Source organism: Thamnophis elegans, chromosome 4 (genome assembly GCF_009769535.1).
Source record: "Thamnophis elegans isolate rThaEle1 chromosome 4, rThaEle1.pri, whole genome shotgun sequence".
Classification (NCBI taxonomy): Eukaryota; Metazoa; Chordata; class Lepidosauria; order Squamata; family Colubridae; genus Thamnophis; species Thamnophis elegans.
In genome coordinates this window covers 113490147-113518034 of record NC_045544.1, presented here as the reverse complement: position 1 = coordinate 113518034, position 27888 = coordinate 113490147, and the positions used below count along the sequence as shown (strand labels likewise).

At 43.7% G+C, this 27888-nt stretch overlaps 1 protein-coding gene across 6 annotated transcripts in view; it reads left to right on the top strand.

Moving 5' to 3' along the window:
• The window catches only part of PTK2B (protein tyrosine kinase 2 beta), a 116966-nt gene that overhangs the window by 35401 nt on the left and 53677 nt on the right, over positions 1-27888 (top strand). For all 6 annotated transcript variants that reach the window (XM_032215880.1, XM_032215884.1, XM_032215883.1 and 3 more), the window contains exon 2: positions 27021-27276. In XM_032215880.1, coding sequence (XP_032071771.1) covers positions 27055-27276 — 222 coding nt within the window. In that variant the 5' untranslated portion in view covers positions 27021-27054. The remainder of the gene's footprint in view (positions 1-27020; positions 27277-27888) is intronic.

Genomic DNA, 27888 nt, shown 5'->3' with positions numbered 1-27888 from the left:
ACAGTACTTATTCCAGTCTCAACTGAAACAGTGGTGGGTTCCAGATCCCATTGCAACTGGCATGGTGCAGTGGGGCCAGGTGTCCACCACATGCATGTTTATAGCACATGCTCAGTGCGCGTATGCATACTTACCACCCGCGATGCTCTAGCTGCTTGGCAGAGTGTCACGCAGGCACCGTATGCTCACTGCACGTAAGCCCCGATTGGCTCAAATACAGGTAAGGAGGGTGGGCGGGTGGGTCAGAATGCCAGGAATGGTACCCAGTGCTCCCAGCAGGCACCAGTATGCCCTTACCGGGGCATATTGGTCGTACCCCACCATTAAACTGAAGCCATATGTTGCCTGCTGCTTCCATTCCTCCCCCCCCCAAAAAAAAGGTTAACAGAATGATGAACTAAAGAGCTACTTACTTTCCTTTGAGTTGACAGAAAACTAAAAAAAAAATGTAACATTTGCTGTTCCTGCCTCGTGTTACGTAATGTGATTTCTAATGTTGGATTTTCCCCCTTAGCAGAGGGATCCCCCTTGTAGAGTACTGTGAAGCCATTACCATGGCAACTCTATTGCACTGTACAGTAGAAGCCATTTTACGGCAGACAGTAGAAGCCATTTAAGGCACAACAGGCTGTATCTTAACAGAACACACACTCCGAGGGGTGTTAGGGGTATTTTACCCCCACAGTATTTTTCCCAGAGGGTAAGTCATCTGTGTACCAAGTTTAGTTGAAATCACTCGAGGCATTCCAGAGTTATGCTGGAACGCACGCGCACACACACACACACACACACACACACACACACACACACACACACACACATATATATATATATATATATATATATACATACATACATACATACATACATACATACATACATATACATACATAATAGCATTAAAACCATTAATTATTTTTTATGCCTAGTGACTATACAGACTTGGTTTCCAGTGGTGTATCTTCGTCACTGTAACTATCCACCTTCTATCCACTTTACTGCAAGTCTCTTCTTTCCTTTCCTTTCATCTTTCCCAACATTACAGCTTTTCCAGACAGCTCTTTGCATGGTATACCATGAAGTAGGATAATTTGAGCCTGATCATTTGTGCCTGAACTAAGAACTCTGGGTTGATTTATTTGATGATCCATTAGTTTCTTTTCTTAGCTGTCTATGATCGTCCCAGAAGTCTTCTCCAGAGTTCACCAGAGTTCAACAATGTCAATGGTCTCCCTGTCCTATTTCTTCAAAGTCCAACTTTTGCTCTATAGAGTGTCACAGAAAATAACATGGCTTGCATGATTCTGATCTTTGTAGATATAGACATTCCGTGACATTTGAATCATTTCCAAAACCTTCATGGCTGCTCCATCAAGTCCTAATCTGCAGCATATGTCTTGACTGCTAGAAAGTGTCTGATAACTGTATGTACATTGGGGATTTTACATACAACTGCAGTGAAGACCAAGGAATTAAGCTCAAATATTTGGGAGAAATGGATTTAGACAAAGTAGTAATGTAGTGAGGCAGAAGATGCAGCTTTAGTATTCAGACTGGGGATGGAGGAGTATCATAGATGCAACAGGAGATCATTGGCTTCATGGAAGTGCTTAGAAAAGCAGAACAAGAGATCAACATCTGGGTGGAATAGAAAACTCTTTTTTGGCTTATGTAATTTGAATACTTTTGGCTTGGGAATACTTTCGCCATGGTTTTTGATAGTGTAAGAAGCCTTCCATCAGGAAAGAGATTCAATTTCAACTTTATGAGTTTCATTCAGGGGAGAAGGTAGTTATAGTCTTGTTACTCAGAGAGGGGAGAAAAGGAAACAATTTGGTGATAGGACAAAGTGCAGTAGATACCCAGCAGATTCCTTACTCCATCTGATTTTTATTTTCCTCCAAGTTATTTTAGAAAGTTAAACATGATGCTGACATGCTACAAAACCAAGTACCAGATCCTAGCAGCCTTCTTAAATAAAAGAAAGTCTCTGGATCGCTAGAAAATAAAAAAGGGAGGGTAACTGAAGTAGCCCACCTTCAGAGAAAAGACAAAAGTAAGTAAGTAAGCAAATGGGACTAGGGGGGCAGCTTCACCAATTTATTTTCTGTTCAATGGATGTTTTGTGACTAGCCATTACCACCATGATAAAATCTTTTTATGAATGGACAGGCCCCTCCTAAGGGAGAATTCTCATACAATCATTCAAAGCATACACTTTCCAGATGTGCTCCTGGCCCAGAAAATAAATCTTTATTTCTGGGCTAGAAAGACTTGTAATTTAATTACCGCTCTTTAGACTCCAAGCTTTAACACTATGTATATAAAGGAATTACAGAGTTGGTTAATTTTGGACCTACAAGGAAGATCTCAACTTCTCAAGATTTGAAAGTGCAAAGTCCATGGAAATCCAGATGGGAAAAATGGATAGAGGTGTCATTCCCCTGGGGAGGGGGGGACAGTTCTGGGCATCTCAGTTATGCAGCATTGCTCCAGATGCAAAGCTTCAATTTGTAGAAGGCAGCTGGTCATAACCTAAAATAAACAGAACTGTGAAACTGGGTGAGAAGAAAAGATGTTACTCTCCTTATGTCTTCTTTTGCTTCATCTCACTTCCTGGTACAGCTAAGGCCCTGTGTTGGTCCATCCATCCATAATTTGCTGGGAAATTGACTTTGCAATAAATATCGATCTCAAGGCATATTTACGTCTCTCACTGTGCCATCAAAGGGAGAAGGTCTATAAAGCAGTCTTCTATAGCTTTTGAAGGACAAACGCAAGAATGGAAAGAGAAAAATATTCCAAACAACGTCAATTAGGAAACCTATCCCTTTGGGAAACTGTAATAACTGAGGAGGGGCTATTTATTCCAGAAAAATGGCAAGGAGAAAATTCATTAAAATTTCCTGACCAGTGCCTTGGCTCTAATTCAGCCCTCGTCAATTGGCCATTTTGGTTAGGAATTGCAGCAGTTGACGTCTAGTTGCTCTGAAGAGCTTCAGGATTGGGAGGCTGCCCTAACATGAACCAGTTCTTCATCCTCCTTTTTTCTATTTGTTTTCCCCAAAAAGAGAAAGGTCATATCATTAATCTCCTGTTGTCCTCTCTAAATTGGGACCATCTTCAGGAACATCCAGTTGGGCCATCAAATTACCTTAAGAAACTCCCCCTTTCCCCAAGGTATAGTTTTGAAAACTAATGCTAACCTATAATTCCCATGACTCTTTGGAGGAGAAAGCACAGAAGTTATAAAGTAATAACAAAGATGTAAACAATAATTAACAGTTGTATGAAATTTTGTGGCTTCCAGATTATTGAACTTTCCTAATTTCCAGCCAGTTTGGACAACTCATACAAGGCTGGACATTTTAGTACAATGTGCTTGGAAGACATCAGGTTGCTCTAGCTTTTGTTGATGTTGATGTTGTTAGTTGCAAAGTCAGGTCCAACCCATCGCGACCCAATGGACAATGTTCCTAAAGGCCTTCCTGTCCCCTACCATCCTATGGAGTCCATTTAAGCTCACACCTACTGCTTCAGTGACTCCCTCCAGCCACGTCATTCTCTGTTGTCCCCTTCTTCTTATGTCCTCAATCTTTCCCAGCATTAGGCTCTTCTCCAGTGAGTCCTTCCTTCTCATCAGGCCGCCAAAGTATTTGAGTTTTATCTTCAGGATCTGGCCCTCTAAACAGTAGTCAGAGTTGATCTCCTCTAGGATAGCCTTGCAGTCCAAAGGACTCGCATGAGTCTTCTCCAGCACCATAGTTTAAAGGTGTCTGTTCTTTGGCACCCAGCCTTTCTTATGGTCCAACCTTCACAGCCACACATTGCAACTGGAAAAACCATAGCCTTCACTATACACACTTTTGTTGGCAGAGTGATGTCTCTGCTTTTTTGTATACTTTCTAGATTTGCCATTGCTTTCCTCCCCAGGAGCAAGCTTCTTTAAATCCTTGACCACTTAACATCTCTTATTTTAGCCACTCTCCATTTTACTTCTTTTTCTAGAAGTGGTGAGACCACATTAAATTTATTTTAAGATGAATGACTAAAACATAGGACCATTTAAGGTGCCACTAGTGAATCTCTTGAGTTTTATCATCAATAGGTTCTAGTACAATAAGTTCTAGCTCTACCTTAGGCATGAAAGCCAGCTGAGTAACTTTGAGCCAGTCACTCTCTCTCTCAGCCCAATTCCCCTCAGGTTTATTATGGTGGTGAAAATAAGAGGAAGAAAGAGTACTATTGATATGTATGTTTGCTGCCTTGAGTTACCAATAAACTAATAAAAGGGCGATTAATATGGGACACGATGGCTCAGTGGCTAAGATGCTGCTTGTCAATCAGAAAGGTCGGCAGTTCGGCGGTTCGAATCCCTAGTGCCGCATAACAGAGTGAGCTCCCGTTACTTGCCCCAGCTCTACCAACCTAGCAGTTCGAAAACACGTAAAAATGCAAGTAGAAAAATAGGAACCACTTTTGATGGGAAGGTAACAGCGTTCCATGCACCTTCAGCGTTTAGTCATACCGGCCACATGACCAGAGAGACGTCTTCGGACAGCGCTGGCTCTTTGGCTTTGTAATGGAGATGAGCACCACCTCCTAGAGTTGGGAATGATTAGCACATATGAGCAAGGGGAACCTTTAACCTTTCTTTAATAGGTAGCCAGAGATACTGTGGTTTCTTTTTCTACTGTCATTTTATTTTCTCATTTTTGAACCACCCACCTCCCTCAGAGGACTAGCAGTCATGGCTAATAGTCATTGATACACAGCTTCTCTTTGTATCAAGGCCACTGACCCATTGCTTCATCTTGTAGTATAAAACTCTGCTAGAATATAATGAGCTGTGCATAACTGAGCTATTATCATTTGCTTGAGGCAACAGAAAGAGTCTAGCCATGGTTAAGTCTTGAAGAGAGGGAGGGAAGTAATAAGTGGTTGCCTCTTCTTTTCAGCATTTCAAAGCAAAAGATCAGACAGCTGAGATATCCCCCTCTCCTTCACGCTGATCAGATTGCCCCACCGGCAAAAAAGGAGAGAGCAATGTTTCATTTCTCGTATCATTCTGTCCAGATGATCACTCCTAGAGATTTGATGACTCAGAAGTTCATCTCTGAGAATTCCAAAACAAGCTGACCTTTATCTGTACTTTCTAAATCAACATGCAGACCAGAATATAGAGAGCTCCTGACTTTCTCCTTTTCCAGTATTTTGACTCTTTTCGTATCAAACAAATATTTAAATAAAAACATTAGAGGCACACTTGGAAAGAAAAATATATATGCTTAGAAGTAACAAATTCAATGACATTTTTAGTTTGGACTGTTGAAAATGATTAAGAGTTGGTTTGAATTTCAGTGGGATATAAATGCAATAAATAAATTTCGTTATATTTAAGTACAATGACAATAAAGATTATACTTATACTTAAATACATGTAATAAATATATGTAATTCAGATTATTGTTGAAATAGGATGGACTGAAGAGGTGGGTTGCTGCTGGTTCGGTCCGGATTGGCCAAACTGGTAGTAGTGGTGGTGGGAGGCTTTGCTCACCCACCCAGACACTTCTGCACATGCGCAGAAGCGTCACGCACTCGCAGAAGTACACCCGAACCGTTAGTAAAAAAGTTAGCAACCCACCTCTGGTGGACTGGCCATATGAACAGATACAGGCTAAAGAACCATGAACTGGAAATGGATTGATTGTATTTATCTCAATTGAAGACATCTGTGGCAGTTTACAATATCTATCAATGTAAATGATAAAACATCAGTTGTACAACAAGACATCAGAATAAGATTTTAAAAAACTGAACATACCCAGTGCTATAACAGAGAAGGCCGACTCATATATCATCTAGCAAAGGCTTTCCTAAGTACTTCTATTTTTAATACCTTAAGAAAGCAAACACAACAGACACATCCAAGGAATGCAATAGTGGCGAATATCTGTAGCTTCTCTGAGCTTGTGAGTTTGTTTTCAAATTTTTCGTTACCAGGCTAGCTAACATCTTCAGCAGAGATGTTCATGCACACAAGGAATTCCAAGCCCAAGTCCGTTTCCTGAAAAACAGCATGTATTGTATGGACCTCCAGTCCCATCACTTGGCAATATATGTGCTGGGTTGGTCAACAATCAGTTGGAAGAAGTAGTTCTGTAATGCTGGCTGCTTGATGGCTGGGGAATCCTGGGAATTGAAGTCCACACATTTTCAAGTTGCCAAGGTTGAGAAACACTGCTGAATGAGCTGGAGATAACTCAGCCTTCCCCTCGTCTCCCTCTCCTGGTATACTGGTTTATTAAACTTATCACCCATCCATGTCAGTGGGAGATAACTGTATTTGATGGGTACTTTAGCCTAGCTAGGGAAAGCCTAGACAGACAATAGTTGTTTCCTGTTGTGTAGACATGTTGCATGGACATGTTTTGTCCTACTGTAATACCTGCTCTAAAAGTTTCTGTGGTCGTCCTGAAGACCACCAAGAACCCTTCAGAACTTGTGGTTAGAGATGACCTTGAGTTAACAATTTCCAGCACAATGATGCCTATCTCATGCCTCTTCCAGCAATCTAGAAGAAAAAACAAAATTGACTCATTCTGTCTCCAGCTCCAGAAATATTCAAATAATCAAAATGGCAAATGTTCAAAATTCCAAACTCAGGGGAGGGAATTCCAGCTGATTGTCAAGATACGTTTTAGGGGGGAATGTTTACACTGTTTCCATTGCCCACTTTGAAATTTGCCTCTGCATTCTTTCTTCTTCTTCCATGCTGAGTAATCTTTGCAATCCGTATTGCAACCCACGTTGCTTTCATCCTCCAGTCACATCCAGTTCCAGTATTGCAGCTGTCTCCAGTCTGAGGTATTCTGGGTTAGATAACAGGTCCCATTTGTCTATGCTGTGTGGAGGAGGATGGGAACATCTTAGAACTGGGGGGGGCACTTTTTTCATTTTTGTGCTAGGCTGATGATAGAAGCTTGCTTAAGGTCAGGTAATGCAACTACATTCTCCATTGGGCATGAGGGCAAGAGGCTAGCATAAGGTGCAAGGCAGGTCAAATGATGTTGTCCAAATGATGTTGTTCTCCATTATCTTACTGCTGTGTGAGGAAGCTACCTCATTTGTTCTTGGAATTATGGTCCAATACATCTGGAGGGTTAGATTAGAGTAACTGGCTAGGGAAGACAGGACTAGTACAGTGCTTGCTATCCCTTCAAAGATGTCCAAAGAATTTCAAGTAGTTCTAAATACATCAACAAAATCACTGGCTGGGCCAAGAAACAAACTGGATTTGTTCTACATTGCAGCCTTACAAGAGCATCAGTCAATAATTCACCTGGTCAACCAAAAGAAAAAAATCCTTGTGTCTAGGATGTTCTGTAGACTTACAGGATCTTAAGTTACCTTGGTCGATAGGAATATCTTGCTAATAATCTCCCAAATTTGGATCTCGACATGTATTTTGATCCAGACTAAAGTGTCTTTCTTCACAAGAAGAAATTCTCCTGTGTACTACTTTCTATGGATATTTGTTTCTTAGGGATAATTCCTGTAAATCTAGAACTGATTGACTATTACAGTGGAAGCATTGAGGACCATTTGGGTCCAATCCTCTGCTTGGTTAAGATATACTTGGTTGGTCGCTCTATAACCTCAACTTGAATATTTCCAGTGGAGTGGAGTTCATCTCATCCCCACAGTAATTTCCCTACCATTGAGGAATTAGCTATCCTAAAGTCACAGCCAGAAAATATGCTAAGAAAAGGGAAGAAGGAGTGAAAACGTTGGGAACTCATGGAGGATTGGTTATCAGTTCCTACTGGCAGGAGGAATGTGGGTTATTCAGGCAGGGTTCTTAAGAAAGCACTGGATAGTTTTTGGCTGAGAGGCAAGCCGCAGATTGTGCAGCTCTGAGCAGTTGTTGCTCTAATACAAAATGCCATTTAGGAGCACTGATAGTCTCCTCATCCTTCATGAATCTGTCTGATATTGTCTTCTTCAATCTAGCCTGCTTTGACCCTACTGGCCACATTACAGGAGAGCAATGATTTTTTTAAGATAAAAGAAAAATCAAGTTTCCCAACACTTTACTGTAGTAGTTGATCTATTGGGACCTCCAGTCCTTGGAGGAATTTAAAGCTTTCTGTCCCACTTTTTTAAAGAGCTTTTCCAACTCTTCCCTTCAAAGCAAATAGAGATAAGTAAAGCCAAGGGTGACCTTCAAAAATTTTAGCAAAGGGTTTTCTGCCTGGCTTCTGGGTGGGCCATGGTGGGCATGGCCTAGTTGGCCTCCTGCACCATGGCTGGTGGGGGCGTTTTTACCCTCCCCGGGCTCTGGAGGCTTTCCTCAAGCCTCCAGGAGCATGAAAATGGCGTCCCCAGGTTCTGGAGGCCGTCTAGGGGCCAGAAACAGCCTGTTTCTGCCTTCCTGAACTTTTGGTAGGCCCATTTTTCAGTCTCCCTGAGCCTCCACGCACGCCCTGCACTTATCTGCATCCAAAACCGGCTGTGTGGGGACTCCTGGGAGGGGAGGGGTGGGGTGGGTGGGGCCAGCCAGGAGTGGGATTTGGGGGTTCTCCAAACTACATAGACTCTTAGCTAGAGGTTCTCCTGAACCCCTGGGAACACCAGCAGCCCACCCCTGGAAAGCCCTATCGAGTCTGTCATTTTGGAATGGGCAAGATTGCAAAGGACCATAATGGTAACTATATATTCTATATATTGATATATGTTAGGCAGATAATGTTTGAGAAGAAACTGCCTATACCCTCTAGTGTTTCCCCCCACCAAACTTGGCATCTTTAAAGTATGTGGACTTCAGCTCTTAGAATTCCCCAGCCAGAATCCCTGGAATTCTGGGAGTTGAAATCCACACATCTTAAAGTTGCCAAGTTTGAAAAACACTGCACTATCATACCCACATCCAAAGGTTGAGAGACAAAATGAAGCCCGACATCCAGTTACACTGCTGAGCAATCAGGATTTTTCAGTATCCCTCAGAGGAGCAGACAGGACAACATGTAATTAACACCAGGGTTGCCTCTTGCTTAGAAATCCCCCATCCTGAGCTATACATCATGTCAATTAAGGAGAGTAGAAAAGACTCTTTAAAGGGGTTGGAGATGCCCATCTGATCACAGTAAAAAGATTGTTTTCTATCACCACTGTCACCATACCCCCACAAAGAATCCTGATTTCCCATGCAAGTTCCTGAAGGAGGATTTGGCCTTCCTTCCAGCTCCATTGGTGGTTTAGTTTGCCAGGCTCTTATGAATTAACCTCTCTTACTGCACTGAACCCATGGAACCTCCTTCTGCATAAAATAAGATTAAACTCATCTTTCCCCTCCAAAATCTATGGTACCCGGGAGGATGGGAATTACAATTTAAAAGATTGCCGCAACTCATTTATGAGTTATGAGTCAATGCTTTATTATTTGTTCTTAAATCTGCTGTTTTCTTTTTGCTTTTCCCAACGTTGATTGCATTCTTATTGTAATCTTCACCATCTTGAATTTATTATTCAAGATGGAAAGATATAACTTGTTTAAATAAACAAAGAAATAATAAAGAATCCCCTTTCATTTTCTCTGTCCTTTCCATCCATAGAATCCCACGAGGTATTTGATTGCTTTTCAACGTCAGAAAATGATTAATCCAGCTGTGATATGTGCAGAAGCTATTCCACAATATAAGGGCTAGAGAACAGCAGCTGTGAACCAAGTGTCTATGAGTAGATGAAGGCAGCCTTGCTTGCGGAGCAGGTGTTGCAGGTAGAAATGGCTCCAGAGCAAATGCAACTGGAGGGTCTTTTGACGCCAGAGCTGGGAGGATTCATCCACAGCTAGCCAAATCATTCCTTGATTGTTCTTAGGACTCTGCAGAATGTGCAATGATTTTAATTCTGTGCGTGTGAATTAAATCTGGGGATGATTCCAGCCAGGGCCACCTGCAGTTGCTGTTCTTTAGCAGGTAGGAGAGAGCCACACAAAAGCAACAGCACGCTGTGTTTTGCTGGCTTAACCACTGCATTCCTCCCACGGGCTTAAGTCTTTCATTCACTCATCAGGGCCATTTAAGGAGTCTCCCAGGGAAACCAATTGCTCCTCATCTCGCTTGCTAGCAGTGTCAACTCTTTGTGGGATGGAGGTGGTGACACGGTGCCAATCCCTGGCATCAGAAACCAGTAATATGGTGAAGCATGATTAATAATAGCCATCCTGCTTGAGAAAGTACAGCATGTGAAAGGCTCTTAGTGCTTGTTCCCTGTAAATAGGCACTCGGCCTCTTGCCCAGCTTCATGGGTCATTTAGCTCAACCTTGACTAACATGGGAGTTTCTGCCATCTGACGGCACCAGGGGTGGGCTGCTGGGGGTTCGCAGTGGTTTGGGAGAACCTCTAGCTAAGATTATGTGCAGTTTGGAGAACCCCCAAATCCCACTCCTGGCTGGCCACGGCCAATACACCCTGCCCCTCCCAGGAGTCCCCAAGTAGCCTGTTTTGGATGCAGGTAAATTCGGGGCGCACATGGAGGCCTGGGGAGGGTGAAAAACAGGCCCACTGGAAGTTTGGGAAGGGAGACATGGGCGTGTTTCCGGCCTCTGGAGCCTGGGGAGGCCATTTTTGCCCTCATAGAGACTCGAGAAAAGCCTCTGGAGCTCGGGGAGGGCAAAAATGCCCTCCCCACCATGGTGCAGGAGGCCGACTAGGCCATGCCCACCATGGCCACACCAACCCAGCAACTGGCAGAGAACCCGTTGCTAAAATTTTTGAAGCCCACCTCTGGACGGCATCCTTGATCTTCAAATAGATTTTTAACCACATATTGAACCTCAGGCCTTCTCTATGTAAGCCACCTAGCTTGCCTGTGCAGAGGAACCAATTTTATGGGGAATGTAAGCAGGTTGGCTATACCATGATGCAGAGAAAGAAAGGTAATGGAGGTGAAAGTACAAAGCAACCACGTATTTGCACTGCTCTGCGTTTCCTCTCTGCTGTTTCACTTCAATGGATAAAATATCTTTTGGCATTTAATTCAGTTTGATTGTTGGCTCAACTATACCTGTAGTATGTTCCCTTTGGGCAGAATGATAGAGTGCAAAAAAAAAAATCTTAGCAAAATATTTGATCTGCCTGCCAATGATCTTTCAACAAGCCTCGATCAGATGGAGGGTTCTTCAAGGCTTATTCTTTAACTAGAGTTAATACTGAGATCATGGAAGTGATAATTCTGCTCTAGGCTCTACTGGCAAGACCACATCTGGAATATTGTGTTTAATTTTCCACAGTAGGTGAAGAATGCTGAGGAATGGGAAAGAGGGCTGAGAAGAGCAAGAAAGAGTGTGAGGGATGTGGAGGTCAAATCTTATAAAGTGGACATGTATGGTCTAAAGAGGAGATGTGATATATATATAAGTATTCTAATACTTGAAGGGCAATAGCAAAAGCAGTTAGACTTATATACCGCTTCATAGGACTTTCAGCCCCCTCTAAGCCGTTTACAGAGTCAGCATATTGCCCCCAACAACCATCCGGGTCCTCATTTTACCTACCTCGGAAGGATGGAAGGCTGAGTCAACCCTGAGCCAGTGAGATTTGAACAGCCAAACTGCAGAACTGCAGTCAGCTGAAGTAGCCTGCAATGCTGCATTTAACCACTGCGACACCTCGGCAAAGGATACTTGAAGGGCAAATACACCGGGAAAGGGATGTGTTTTATGTCCACTTGTGCATAGGGTTACAGCAAAATCCAAATGGATGGAAGCTTTATAGGAAAGTCCAACTTGAAGTAAGGAGGAATCGCCTTACCATGAGAGTTATTAACCAGCAAAACAATTTCTTGAGTTGTGGATGACCCATCACTGAAAATTTTCAAAGTTTGGGCAGCAATTTATTTGGGATTTGTAAAGATTCCTTCCCTGGGCAGGGGGTGGGGATGTTGTCTAGGAGATCTCCAAGATCCCTTCCAGCTTTTTGATTCTGTCATTCCAGTTGTGCTGGCAACTGAGCCTAAGATCTTTGGCCATCTCCTTTATAATTGAGTTAAGAAAAATTCTTCATCTTTGATAGTTTTCAGAGTCCTGAAAGTCATTTCTTAAAAATGCAATAGTGAATCTTGTTTGTGAGCAGTAACTTGAACTAGGTTACCTCTAAGGTCCCTTGCAGAAATATACTTAATTCTGTGGTTTTCCTTAGATATTTTTTTTTCTTACTTTCATTACAAAGGGCAGCTTGAGGACCCTTGTGAATGTCATCTCCAAACTCTTTGAGAAATTGCAAGGGGTGCTGGGAGAGGGGGAGAGAGAGAGAGGGAGATGGAGATGGAGATGGAGAGATGGGGATGTTGTATATATCTTCAAAAGAGAAGAAACAAAGATCTGGGTAATTACAGATTGTTCAGCTTAATATTGATACTAGACAAAGCTCTGGAACAGATTATTAAGTTGTTATTTGGTTAGTATTTGGGGAAATAAATATATTGCTCAGCAGAAGATGCATGAGTTCATCAAGAATAAATCATACCAAACCACCCAGATTCCTGTTTTTGCTAATGTTATCAGTTTATCAGACCATGGGATATGGTGCGAGAGATGTATCTTCACTTCAAATCTCCCATGAGACTCTTGCATGGAAGAGGGCAAAATGTAAATATAATATGTAACTCTTCAAATAATTGTAACCCACAACTATCTATAATCAACTACCCGTCAAATGTCAAATGGCATATTGCAAGGCTTTGTTCTAGCTGCTGAGCTGTTTAATTTGTTTTTAGAAATGACTTGGATGAGAGATGGTAAAATATAATTATCACATTTGTAGGTGACATAATGATAAAGGGATAGCAAGCCTCTTAAAGAACAGCTTCAAGATTCTAGACTCTAGAGGATGTTGACAAGCTGCAAAATTGAGCAGAATGCTCATATATCAAAAAATATAATAATTCAGCAAATATAAAAAAAGCAACGAGATGTAAGGAAATGCCTTCCACCAAATTACATTTTTGATCCTTTCTACCTCTAACACTGGAAGTAATATATTCATTCATGATGACTGTTTACCATGGATACTCTCATTCTCTATGAATTTGTCTAATTTAGTCCCCTCTTTAAAGCTATCAGTCAAGCTTGTGATGGGGAAATCCAAAGTATTAAAAGTTTTCATCAGTCCTGAATCTCCCACCATTGGTTTCTTAAGCTCCAGTATTGTGTGCCTTTCTGTTAAAGCAAGAAAAAAATAGATTTGTACATCTATTAGATCTCCTTCATTGTGTTTCCCCATTCACTCACTCACTCACTCACTCACTCACTCACTCACTCACTCACTCATTCATTCATTCATTCATTCATTCATTCATTCATTCATTGTCTGTCCAATTCTGTACAATGCTTGCATGAAAAAAGTAAGAACAATTTAAAAAGAAAAGAAAAACACCAAGAAGACAAGTTCTAAATAACAATAAAATTACCTATGGGGCTCATCCACTACTCTGCCTCCAGATCTAAGACAATAGCCAGGTTTTTAAAAAGGAGCCGAGATGGCGCAGTGGTTAAATGCAGCACTGCAAGCTACTTCAGCTGACTGCAGTTCTGCAGTTCGGCTGTTCAAATCTCACCGGCTCAGGGTTGACTCAGCCTTCCATCCTTCCGAGGTGGGTAAAATGAGAACCCGGATTGCTGTTGGGGGCAATATGCTGACTCTGTAAACCGCTTAGAGAGGGCTGAAAGACCTATGAAGCGGTATATAAGTCTAACTGCTATTGCTATTGCTATTTTAATGACTTTTTGAATATCATCAGAGTGGGAGCTGTAGGGGTAATTAGGGGATGCTTTCAAGAGGATAGGTGCTGTGGCAGAGAAGGTATGTTCCTGAGTCCTGATAGAGGCTACTGTTTTGTTGATGGGAGCTGGGGTGCACCCACTGTACTCAATCTTATTGGCTCTGCAGAAACAGTAGAAGATAGGTGGTCCTTCAGGTACCCAGGCCCATAACATAAAGGACTTTAAAGGTAACCACCAGCATATTGAATTGTATCCAGAAGACAACAGCTAACCTGTGCTATAGTGGCATCATATGGACATAGCATAGCATGCCCATACTGCTGCTTTCTGGAACAATTATAGCTTCCAAATGATCTTCAAGGAAGAACCATGCAGCATGAATTGCAGGAGTTCATTTATGAGTTGATTGATTCGTGAGTGACTATTTGAAAGGTCTCCCAATCTAGGAATGAGGGCAACTGATACACTAGATCGGGGTGTGAAACCCGCGATGTCACATGATATCATGACTTTTCCCCCTTCACTAAACTGGGGGAGGGTGTGGCCAGCATGTGATGCATCTGGCCCACAGGCCACAAGTTTGACACCCCTGCACTAGATGAATCTGCAAAGGCCACAGCTGCCCCCTATCCTTTGAGTAGCATCTATAGGTCCAGCAAGACTCCCAGATTGTGCAGCAGCTTTGAAGACGCCCTTCAAAGATCCAAAGTCCTTAGAATCAGGGAAGCCAAATATCCACAGCCAGTCAGTTTGGGCAGGATTGGCCCTGAATCTGCTCCTTTGCATACAGACACGCACAGACTTCAGGCACTGGGACAGCTCCTTGACAGGATCAGACTGTGGCCAGGATGTACTGTTGGGTATCGTCAGTGTGCTAATGCAATTTGACTCCGAACTAACTGATGAGCTCACCTTGCAATTAATTATGTTAAACAAAAGGGGTGAGAACATGAAGCTCTAAGCACATCCTGAGAATCCCCAGATTTAATCTCACACACAGAGAGACACAATCAGCAATTGACTGGGACTGACTGTTAAAAAACGAGGAGAACCAGTATAACATAGTATCTCCATTTCCTAAACCTTACAATTGGTCCAGAAGAATACCATAATTGATACCATCATTGGGAGATAGCAATAGCAATAGCAGTTAGACTTAAATACCGCTTCATAGGGCTTTCAGCCCTCTCTAAGCGGTTTACAGAGTCAGCATATCGCCCCCACAGTCTGGGTCCTCATTTCACCCACCTCGGAAGGATGGAAGGCTGAGTCAACCTTGAGCCGGTGAGATTAGAACCGCTGAACTGCAGATAACAGTCAGCTGAAGTGGCCTGCAGTACTGCACCCTAATCACTGCACCACCTCGGCTCCTGAGATGAAGGACAATTAAAATGGATGCACCACCCATATCCTGGCTCCCTCCAAAAATCATCAATAAGCACAACCAATGCAATCTTTAGCCTGAAACAGGTCCAGTTAATTAGTTTCCTCTGAACTGCTGTTCAATCACCTGCTCAACAACTTCCCAAGAAAGGGAAGATGGAAGATTGGGCAATAACAGACCAGAGAAATTGGGTCCAACAATGGCCTCTTGAGAAGAGGGCATGCCACCACCTCCTTCCAGGCTGGAGGGAATATGCACTCTTTTTCAGAGAGGTTGACATCACTGCATGGATCCAATCACAAGGTTGATATCACTGCATGGACCCAACTACGGGTCACCTCCCAGGTTGTCTTAACAACCCAGGAGGGATCTGGATCAAAAAATGAGGTAGCCAAGTTCACAATACAAAAATCCTTATTTATTTCATCAAGTGTCACAGGCTCAGACTCATTTGAGATAACCCCTCAAGGGCATCTGCCATTTTATGAGACACTGTTTTCCTAAAGGATTTGTCAGTTGGCTATAGAAACTAAATGGATGGATGGATGGATGGATGGATGGATGGATGGATGGATGGATGGATGGATAAAATTATTTTTCCATGACAGCTTTATGTTAAGGGTTTTTATGAATTATGTATCAAGACCATTTCTTAGTTAGTCACTCCTAGTTCAGATCACATCAGCATATTAAAAATAAGTATCTTGTTACTTTTGGTCCAATTATGTACTTTTTATACATCTATAAAATAACTTTCAGTCTTGTCCCTTGGCCCATGATTTTGAAAAGAAATTGGCATCGGTAGTTATAATCAAATATCTATTCAACTGAATAGTTGTATATGCCATGCTAAAATCAGGGGCTTTTATAAAAGCTGAAAAATTGTTATTACCAGACCAATCTTTGTGAACCTTGAAACTCGTTTGGTATTTTATGCTTTAACACAGCTTGCTCTTGGGAGTGAGATGAAGGGAGGCAATCAAAATGGCTCATGGTGAGATGGACTCACAATTTCTGCTCAACGAGCAGGAGGTAGCTGTGGCTAGGATGTCATTTGCACAGTTTTGAGTTGTATTTCAGTTGTGTCCTTTCCTGGATTGAGATGCCCAACTCACAGTCATTCATACCCTAATGACTTCTAGATATGAAGAATGGTTACGGGAACTAGGTATGGCTAGCCTAATGAAGAGAAGGACCAGCAGAGACATGATAGCAGTGTTCCAATATTTGAGGGGCTGCCACAGAAAAGAAGGGGTCAAGCTATTTTCCAAGGCACCCAAAGGCCAGATAAGGTATACTGTAATAGATGGAAACTGATCAAGGACAGATTCAATCTAGAAATGAGGAGAAATTTTCTGACAGTGAGAACAATCAACCAATGGAACAGCTTTCCTTCAGAAGTTGTGGGAGCTTCATCACTGGAAGCTTTCAAGAAGAGACTGGATAACCATTTGTCACAAATAGCGTAGGGTCTCCTGCTTTGGTGTGGGGTTGGACTAGATGATCTACAAGGTCCTTTCCAACTATATTAATCTGTTTTTTAAAAAACCCATCATGACGTAGGGCCAGATTACTTATGATACTGTCTCTCTCCAGTTTTTTACACTTCATATCCCATCAGACAAGAGGTACATCCTATGGGCCCCATCCACCAAAGATGGGAGGGCAGGAGAAGGATCTTTTCAATTGTGGCCCCTGGCCTCTGAAACATCATTCCTCCAGAGGTCAGATTTGCCCCACCTTGTTGGCATTCCATAAACCCCGAAGATGTGTTCCTGGGCTTGAGTCCGGAGCCCCAGATGCATGAGGAAAACCATTTCTTGATTATGTTGATCACTGGGGTTATGATTCTGTCCTGCTATAAGTCTTTATATACAGGTACATTCCTTGATGTACGGCCACAGTTGATCCCAAGATTTCTTTGCTAAACAAGGCAATTGTTAAGTGAATTTTGCCCCCTTATACGACGTTTCTTGCCACAGTTGTTGAGTGAATCACTCCATTTGTTAAGTTAGTAACCCATTGGTTAAGTGAACCTGGCTTTCTCATTGACTTCGCTTATTAAAAGGTTGCAAAAAGTGATCGCATGACCCAGGATACGGCAAATATGGGTGAGTTGCCAAGTGTCTGAATTTTGATCACATGACCATGGAGATACTGCAACAGTTGTAAGTGTGAAAAACAGTCAAAAGACACATTTTTCATTGCCATTGGAACTTTGGTCACTGAATGAACTGCTGTAAGTTGAGAACGACCTATCCTTTTTTTTTATCATTTTAAGGTTTTATTTATATATTTTACATGTTTCTGAACCACCCATCTTCCTCAAAGGGATGTTGTAAACTGCCCAGTGTTACCATTCTTTTTGGAGTATAAGACATACTCCCCACCACCAAAAGAGGATGGAAATGTTGGTGCGTCTTATACATCGAATACAGCCATTTTTGGCCTCGGGAAACCCCGCTCCACGGGTCTCGTTTTCACCAAAAAGAGGCTTGTTTTTTGCAAAAACAGGGCGCACAAAGGATTTGGGAGGCCTGATGAGTGCTCCTTGGGGCTGGGGAGGGCAAAAATGCAATGCATGAGGGGGTTTGAAAGGCAAAAAATGGGCCCATTTTTCAGAAAACAGTGGTGCTTTTGCCCTCCCCAGCCCTCAGGAGCACTCTACAGGCTCCCAACCCTCTATGCGGCCTGTTGTTGTGAAAAATGGGTGAAAAACAGGCCCATTTTAGGGCTCCCAAACCCTCCAGGAATGCCGTTTTTGCTCTCTCCAGCCCCAGGAGCACTCTGTAGGCCTCCCAAACTAGGGGTAGGTTTCAAAACCTTTTACTACCTATTCTGTGTGTGTGGCCTATTTTGTGGGTGTGGTTTGTGGGGGTCATGTGGCTGGGTGGGCGTTGTCAACTTGATGTCACTCACCATGAGATGTCATGGATTGGGTAAAATGTGGTGAAGCTCACTTAACAATGCTCTTGCTTAGCAACCAAAATTTTGGACTCAATTGTAATTATAAGTCAAGGACTATCTCTGCCTTCTTCTGCATGGCAGTCTTGTCCTAATAAACTCCTTCTCCTTTCTGGCAATTTTTCTCTCTGTTAGAGGCCCTAAAATAATCCAGACAATGTAAGGTTTCCTGCTGCAGCAGGAGGTTGGACTAGATGACCTCTGAGTAGCCTTCTAGCCCTAAATTGCTGCACTGTTTTTCTTTTTTTCTTTTTTCCCTCTGTGGGAAACCCCCCCCCCCCAAAAAAAAATATAACTGCTGAATGTCACTTTGCAAACCTGAGCAGCTTTTCAATTTAAAGCAGGACTCCAAAGTTTGCAGCTTTAAGACTTGTGGACTTCAACTCCCAGAATTCCAAAGCCAGGCATGCTCAGTTCTGATTTAAAGCAACAGCATTTGTTTTTCTCCTTTGCTGGATCTCCTGGCTGAAAAGTGAGTTTTGTTTTTTCTTTCTTTCTTTTTTTCTCTTTCTTTCTCCCTTCCTTTCCTTCCTTCCTTCCTCCCTCCCTCCCTCCCTCCCTCCCTCTCTCTCTCTCTCTCTTACATTTTAAAGCTTTTTTTCCCCTTGGCTGAATCGGCAGGAGAAAAAAATATTTTTTTAAAAAAAGTTTCTGACGAAGCTTCTGACGGGAGAACAGTTTCGAGGGCGTGGCCAAGCCACCATTTTTACTACCAGTCCTATCCGGTATGCCAGATTTTCACTACCTCTTGTGGCATACCAGACCATATAGGGAAGAACCCACCTCTGTCCCAAACCCTCTGTGTGCACCGGTTTTATGAAAAACAAGCCTGTTGTTCGCCTTCCAAACCCCTCATGCATCATGTTTTTGCCCTCCCCAGCCCCCAGGAGCACTCTGCAGGCCTCCCAAACCCTCTGTGTGTCCCATTTTTGCAAAAAACAGGACACACAGAGGGTTTGGGAGATCTGCAGAGTGCTACTGGGGTAGGCAAACCTTTTTTCTTGTTTACCTCTTCGAAATCTTGGTGTGTCTTATGCTCTGGTGTATCTTATAGTCCAAAAGATATGGTACTTATCGGAGATGGGTGGCTACACTTTATAAATCTATTAAATAAATAAATTAAAATAAAATCATGGAATCTTTAGGCCTCAGATGCCTCCATCCCAGCTTCTATCAGCCCAGCAGTACTGTGGATTTACCTGTCAAGGTGACTGCTAAAGCTATTTTTGGGGTCTTGGGTTTTTTTTTTATATGATGTCCCATTGACAATCACACAGCTGTACTTCCCTACAGAGGCACCTGCTTAATAGGGCTATGTGGCAGAGAGATGGGGGAAAGAATGCACAAGCCATTAGCAAATAAATGAGAGAGTAAATAAGATCTCAGCTCTGGGAGAGATGGAAGCATGAGAAAGGAATCCAAAGAGCCCTTCTTTATTTCCATATGGTATAAAGAAGGGGGAGAGGAAATACTGGCAGACTTTCCAGGTTCTCTTATTATATCCTACAATGTTTCTCAACTGTGGTGACTTTCAGATGTGTGGACTTCAATTCCCAGAATTCCCCAGCCAGCATGCTGGGAATTGAAGTCCGCACATCTGAAAGTCGCCACAGTTGAGAATCACTGTTCCACAACAATAAAATAGAGTTCCAGTTGTCCTTATGATGTGTTTTCTGACCTGGTCTACCTCAAAGGACGAATAGGCTACAATATTAATTTGCATACATTTGGACAATCATCAAATGGTAGTATAGTGTTAGGATCAGAGGTGGGTTCCTACCGGTTCAGGCATATGCTGGCCTTGGTTGCAGAACTGGCAGCCACCCAGCCTGGCCACGCCCCCAAACTGGTTCCACAGTCGCTGCCCTCACCACCGGCATCTCCCCCACATTGAACTGTGCAAGCATGTGCAGCATGTATCCAACGCGCATGAGCAAACTGTCAGTAATGCCGGCTAGAACCCACCCCTGGTTAGGGTGTTCTGTTTTCAGCTTAAAGATGGTAGCCGTGATGTCTGGCCTCTGCTGGATTAAATGGAACTTTGGCCTGATCTACTACAGTTTATTCACATGACATCAGGTGCCCGATGACAGCTTAGCTGCACTATCTAAACCAGTGGTGGGTTCCGGATCCCACCGCAACCGGTACGTTGCAACGGGGCCGGCATCTACCTCAGGCACGCACCCTGTGCACACATGCGCATTCATTGCCCTGCGATGTTCCAGCTGCTCGGAGGAGGTCATGCAGGTGCCGTACGCTGCGCGCGTGTGCACAAATGGCCCAGTTAGCTTAAAAAGAGGTAAGGAACATGGCGGGCGGGTGGGCCCAATAAAACACCATTCCAGTACAGTGGCCGCTGCTTCCAGCTGCCTCCGGTATGCCCGTACTGGGGCATACCGCCCGGAACCCACCACTGATCTAAACCCAGGATGGGTTTTCCTCCTTTTTCATATGCACATGCACTTTTAAGCTTTCTCTTTAGAGAGAAGGTGTAGAGTGGATTAGGTCAGCCAATTCCTCAGCAAGTCCATTAACACAGCAAGTCTGCTCTTAAGCAATTCAGGATTTGGCTTGATGTCAAATAAGGGGTTGGGTTGTTGTTGTTTTTTGCTTCCTCTCTGGTCATAGAAGAAAATGATGCAACTACAAGGCAGGGAAGCCGAAAGTGGCTTTGCAAGAAATGCCAAGATTAAACGAAAGAGAAAGAGAAAGAAGAAAGAGCATAGCAATCACTGTTCTAGATTTCAGTGAGAAAAAGTTTTTAAAAATCAAGCAGGATGGAATTTGCTGATAACCTGAACCCTCACAGCCTTGGAACATTTTTCTTCCTTAACTTTTATAAAAACCTTTATAGCTCCAACAGGCATGAACCTGAATGTGGAGTTAGACCACATGTGAAGAGGTCTAAATTTGTGCTGACACTTTCAGCTGGCTTGTAGAATTTTGACTAGAGCTGTTTATAGTGATTCTCAGTCATCCAGGTCGTGGTTGTCCCAGAGGTGCTATTTCAAGAGGCAACTGGAGTTTCTTGTTTTTCTTCGAAGACATTTCACTTCTCATCCAAGAATATTCTTCAGCTCTGACAGGATGGTGGGGAATGGAAGGAATTATATTCCCGCAGACAGCTGGTCATTTGCATTCGTTTAGAGAGTTATTGAGGCCACTTGGAGGTTTTATCTGTGTCCTCAGGGCCACCTGAGTAATCCAATATCCTACAACATCATCTGTCTCCAGTCTATAACACAGTCCTTTCAGCAGTTCCAAGAAGGCTCCACCTCCATTTGCACAACACAGGTGACCCTGAGGACACAGACAAACCTCCAAGTGACCTCAACAACTATCTAAAAGAATACAAATGACCAGATGTCTGCAAGGAATATAATTGTACTGAGTGTAGGTTGGGATGTTGGAAAAATCAAGCTGAGCTCTCTGTATTGGCTCAGTCCAGCCTAGCAAATCTTGATTGCTCTAAGATTAAAATTGTAATTACGCTCCAAAGAACTGTATGCTCCACTAAACCAGATTTCATCCTGGAATGTATTTTTCTACAGCTGAGTGGTACAATGGCCTAGAGCAGTGATGGCGAACCTTTTTTTGGCTCAGATGTCAAAAGCACACACGTGTGCATGCCCACACTCATGCCACACCCCCTGTGCATGCATGCATGATACCACCACCACCCGCTGCCCCCCGCATGTGCACACAGCTTTCTTGGAGCCTGGGGAGAGCAAAAACGGCCTCCTCCACCCACCCACCCACCCCGGAGGCCCTCTGGAGGCCAGAAACAGTCCGTTTTCCAACTTCTGGTTTGTGTGTTGGGCCATTTTTCACCCTCCGGAGGCTTCAGGGAATCCTCCTAAAGCCTCCGGAGGGCGAAAAACGGCCCAATGCAGAAACTGGAAGTTCGGGAATGACTTCTAGGTTGCCCGTAGAGCATTTTTCCCCCCTCTGGGGGCTTCAGAGATGAAAATCTAAATCAGCTGGCCAGCACACACATGTGCACTGGAGCTGACAAGGCAACACTTCATGTGCCCTAAGAAATGGCTCCATGTACTACTTGTGGCATGCGTGCCATAGGTTCACCATCAGGGGCCTAGAGGTAAAGCTCTCACCTCATAACTAGGAGGCTGTGAGTTTGATTCTAGGTAGAGGCCGATATTTCTCTCTCTGGGCACAATGTGAATATATCTGCTATTCATGATGTGAATATAACTCTGCATTGGCAACAGGAAGGGCATCTGGCCAGTAAGCTCCATTCAGTTGCCCAGACTCCACCCCACAAGGGATTACGGGGTCATTACATGCAGATGATGATGTGTTTTTCCTCAGCTGAGTGATGAAGAGGGGTTATGGGAGATCTTTTGCAGTTCTTCTCCATTTCCTGAAGGTCCCTCCTTGAGAAGCTCTTCACAAGACAGCTGCATTTGTTGTCTCTTTCCTTCCCCAGGAAGCTGCAAACATTTTGAAGAATGAAAAAGGAACGTGTGAAAGCAGATAATGGAGCAGGTCTCCCTTTCTTCTCCCGGAGCTCCTACTTAGAGTCCTGATAAACAAGAAGCCGAACTGCTCTGGGTACCAGATGGAGAGTTGAAATTGGCAAAGATCAGTTAGTGGCAGCAGTTTGGAGAAACTCAGCCAACCCACTCCAGCTCCCCTGGGAAGTGTCTGTACTTGTGAGAATCACACTTTCTTGCAGATCAGATGCCTCCCACCTTGATGTGGTGCTCAAAGGTCAGGTTTGTGAGGCTTTGACACCCTCTAGCGCCCACTTGGAGCAAGCGCAGTATGTGAAAGTACCCATTTCCTTCCGGCAAAGCTCCTGCTGCTTGGGTGGCTGTTTTATCAGGAGGAAATGCAAAAAGTGCAACATTTCTTCATATCAAGAAATTGATCATTGTGAGGTGTGTTGTTGTGTGAGAGTGCTGTGTTTATTCCCCAAGCAGGGAGGGGGGGAGGAAGTCCAGATATATATGGACGCTTCCACCTGGAAAGCTTGGATTATTTTTGGAGCTGCCCTCTCCTGCCTAACTCTGCAAGAGATGAATAATAACAACACATCCCTGCACAGGGCCTGATCAGATACTTTGGATGCTACTAATGCAGAGAAGTGGTACAGATGGTGAAGGAGGAGGAAGAGGAGGTGCTAGAGTAGCAAAAAAAAAAAAGCCCCAAAAACTGGAGGTGTGGAGGGGAGGCTCAGATCTAGCTCAGTTCAGGAAACCTCTTAAGGAAATGCTTTCATTGTTGCATTGAAATGCCTTAACATTCAGCTAAGAACTACCCTGCTTGAAATAAATCCAATGTTCAGGAGGTCCTAAATGGGACTGTTTCTCTAACATCTGTTCCTCTGAGACAAATGTGCCCCAGAAGATTGGACCAAGCCAGAGGAGTACGAGGGTGGTTATTTATTTATTTTTGGTTTGTCAAGCATGTATGAGAAAATAAGTATAAGTATGAATATAACATATAAACAAGTAAGTATAAGCAGGTATATGTATATACATAAGAAGTGAATACAAGTAAATGGGAACAGTAGGACTCGAACGGTAGACATGCTGGTGCGCTTCTGCACACTCCCTTACAGATCTCTTAGGAATGGAGTGAGCGCCACAGAAGTCTGTTTAAGGTTAAAGTTTTGAGGGTTCGTGGGTGTAACAACAGAGTCAGGTAGTGCATTCCAGGCATTGGCCACTCTGTTGCTAAAGTCGTATTTTCTGCAATCGAGTTTGGAGCGGTTTACCTTAAGTTTGAATCTATTGTTTGCCCATGTATTATTATGGTTGAAGCTGAAGTAGTCGTTGACAGGTAGGACGTTGTAGCAGACAATTTTGTGTACTTAGCGTCGGTCAGATCGTAGACGGCATAGGGACAGTAGGGAGAAGTGGGGGGAAGCAAAGGAGGGCCCTGTAACAGCAGTGAGTCCCCGCTGGAGTGTGACTCTTGCTTAGCCATCTGCAAGTGGATTGACCAAATTCTTGCCCTGCAGAATTGTGTGTAAAGACTAATGTAAACAAAGGCATCTTTGGGATATGACATTTCAGAACTGAAAACAGCTCTTTGTAGAGGTGTCTGTGTGTGTGTCCAGTTCCTCTGCTTGAACTTCCCGTCTTACATTCTTGTCTGCTGCTTGAGGCTCTTCTGTGTTGGAATAAAGGTAGTCCAGGTTCACTGTGCATACTTTTAGTTGGGCTCGTGGAAATCAACCCTGAAGCAGAAATCACGTTTTTGGCAGGCTGCTGCAGTTCTTTGTCTCATTCTCCTCTAATACCGCTATCTAATATTTGGTTTCCTCTGCAGTGAGCATGTTGATCCATGGACCGCGGCAGTCTCCTTGTTAAGGATAACTGAAGAACATTTACTTTTTTTCCGTGGGTTGCGTTGCCCTTATTTTAGAACAATTTGTAATTCAGTAGCGTTGACTCTCTGGAGGGGGGGGCTATGTGAAAGCAAGAGCGGAAGGAAAACACATGTTTTTCAGGGCACAGACATGTGCACAGGCTCATAACGTTATGACAAAGGATCCAAGCACGGCAGAAAGGACAATTTCTCCCTGGAAAGCAGAAAAAGTTAACATCTACGGTATATTTAACAGGAGAGGGTCAGAGGGGTAGCAAAAATGCCCTTCCGTATAGCCCCTTCCTCAATTTGGGGGGTTTGTTGGGTTCTTAAAGGCACCCACAGTTCTCCAAATCAAGCCAGTCTAAGGACCATTTATAACTTATTGGGATGGTGTAGAATATTAAAATGATCCTTAGACCCACCTCCTGGTCAATGGCTGGAAACCAAGGAAGGGAAAGAATGCTTAAAGGTGGCCCTGAGACAGGGGGTATCCTTTGGATTGTTACAGACCTGCCATGCCCAAAGCCCTGGGATGGGGCGGAGGTGTCATTGCTATGGTGTTGCCAGTGCATGTGTGGCTGTTGTGAGAACAATTAACCAATGGAATGGGGGTTGCCTTCAGAAATCATGGGTGCTCCATCACTGGAGGTTTGAAAGAAGAGATTGGACAGCCATTTGTCCAGAATGGTGTCGGATCTCCTGCTTATGCAGAGGGTTGGACTAGAAGACCTCCACAGTCCCTTCCAACTCTCTTATTCTGATTGGATTATACCAACTTTATAGGTGTAAGTTCTGGGAGATTCATCCTGAAGGGCTGCTTGAGATATGCTTCCTCAAATTCTGCGCTTAGCCCCCCGACTTTCCCTTATATAAATGATTAAGAGCCGAGATGGCGCAGTGATTAGAGTGCAGTACTTCAGGCTATTTCAGTTGATTGCTAGCGGTAGTTCGGCAGTTCTAATCTCACCGGGCTCAAGGTTGATTCAGCCTTCCACCTTCCGAAGTGGGTAAAATGAGGACCCAGATTGTTGGGGGCAATATGCTGACTCTGTAAAAAAAGCACTGTGACATGGTATATAAGTCTAAGTGTTATTGCTAAGTGCTAAAAAAAGGTTTTATACCAACACATTTCATCTTTAGTGCCCATTACTTCAGAATCATCTGCTCCTTTCCACCGAGCTTCAAAAAAATGTATAATACAGTGTCTAGAACCACAGCCTCTTTTCTTTTCTTCCAAAATTGGTTTCTGAGGTTTTGAGGGAAACGTTAATAATGGGGAAATGTGGACCTCCTTTGACGTCCACAACAAGGCCATTTCAGTCAGGTCTTTTTTTCCAGATGAGAGAGACTGCAGATGTTCTGTGCTACATTCTTCTGATGGGTACCTTTGAGATTTTAGGAGCAAGTTGCAGGCATTTCCTGAAAATAAGTGCCGGAGGAGGACTTGCCTCATTTCAAACCGGCTACTGTGGAGGATGTTGGTAGCTCTGTAGAAGAGAAGGTTCTTTGACAGCCCCTCTGTTATCCCCAGTCTGTAGGATGCTCGGCCACAGAACCCAACTATTGGGGCTTTGTCTTTTTCAGAGCAGGCAGGTATGTCTCCAGACAAAATACTTAGCTACAGCCATCCCCTGCTTTTATTTTCAAAACAATCTTTTGGACCCTAAAATGCTTTTAGAAATAAATATACTTCTCGACCTGATGCTTTGGTTTTCAGCAGGCTAACTGTTTTTTTTTAATGGAAAGGCTATTTTAATGTATAAAAATTCTTGTAGGATCAAGAAATTTGTGCAATGGTACATTGGTATCTGGGGTGGGATTGAAAAATGTTAGCAACGGTTCTCTGCTCAGTGGCTGGGTAGCCGTGACCATGGGAGTGTGGTCTACTGAGCCTCCTCGTGGTGGATTGAGTTTGAGGGTCCAGGAGGTGGGAATGGCCTCCCCCCGGGCTCCAGAGGCCCTCCAGAGGCCAGAAATGGGCTTGTTTCTGGACCTCTAGAACTTCTGGTAGGCCCATTTTTCGCCCTCCCCAGGCTCCAGAGGTTTTCCCTGAGCTTCCTGGAGGGCAAAAATGACCTCCCCAGGCTCCAGAGACCCTCCTGAATCTGGAATTGGGCCTGTTTCTGGACTTCCGGAACTTCTGGTAGGCCCTTTTTTCACCCTTCCCCGGCTCCGGAGGTTTTCCCTGAGCTTCCTGTAGAGCAAAAATGACCTCACCAAGCTCCGGAGACCCTCCTGAATCTGGAAATGGGCCTGTTTCTGCACTTCTGGAACTTCCAGTAGGCCTGTTTTTCTCCCTCCCAAAGCCTCTGTGCGAGCCTTGTACTTACCTGGCATGATGAATGGGCTGTGTAGAAACTCCTGGGAGGGGCAGGGTTGGTGGGGTGGGGCCAGCCAGTCCTTTTAACAACCGGTTCGGCAAACCAGATGCAAAAATAGCATCCGGTTTCCCTGAACTGGTGTGAACTGGCTGAATCCCACCCCGATTGATACGCACAGATCTATTTTCTTGCTGACTCCTGTACTATTTTCTTTCTGGTTGTCAGGAGGTAATGATCCAGCGTTAGCATTGCATTGCTCATGATGATGTCCGGACTGCCGGAAGCCTTGAGCCGGCTGAGAGCAAATTCTCTCCGCAGTTGCTTCAGCCTGGCAGGGCCCTCAGAGTCCACCATGGTGTCTGTACCCATCGATATTGACAAGGATGAAGTTCGGATCCTCAAGGTTTGTTTCCACAGCAACAGCTTCAACATGGGCAAGAACTTCAAACTGGTGAAATGTACAGTCATGACGGAGATACGGGTGAGTTTCGTGAATCAGACGCATTGATTGGTGGCTTCTTGCAATGGGCTGGGATCCATGTCCTTCTGGTTTACACCAGTGTTCCTCCTATTTGATGAGAGCTACTTTAGGGTGGGGTTAAGATATCAGACTAGAAACCAGGAGGCATGAGTTCTTGTCCCACCTTAGGCATAAAGCCAGCTGGGTGACCTTGAGCCAATCACTGTCTCTCAGCCCTAGGAAGGAGGCAATGACAAATCACTTCTAAAAAACCTTGCCAAAAAAAACCTGCAGGTTCTTGTCCAGCAGTCTCTGAGAACCAGACACCATTGAACAGAAGAAAACAAGCAAACTTGGCAGTTTTAACCTGGGTGGACTTCAAACTTCCCGAATTCCTCAGAATGCTGGCTGGGGATATCTGGGAATTGAAGTCCACATATCTTAAAAAATTGCCATGTTTGAAAAACACTGATTTAAATGAACAGAATGCCCCTTATTAAAAGATGCACAAGTGTATATATCACCAAGGTATGGGTTCAAGGTGTTTCTGCACATTATGTGTAAATTGCATCCCCTCCTCTGCCGATTCCCAGTCATTGAGGGCCAGAGGGTAGATGATTACTTCAGTCTTTG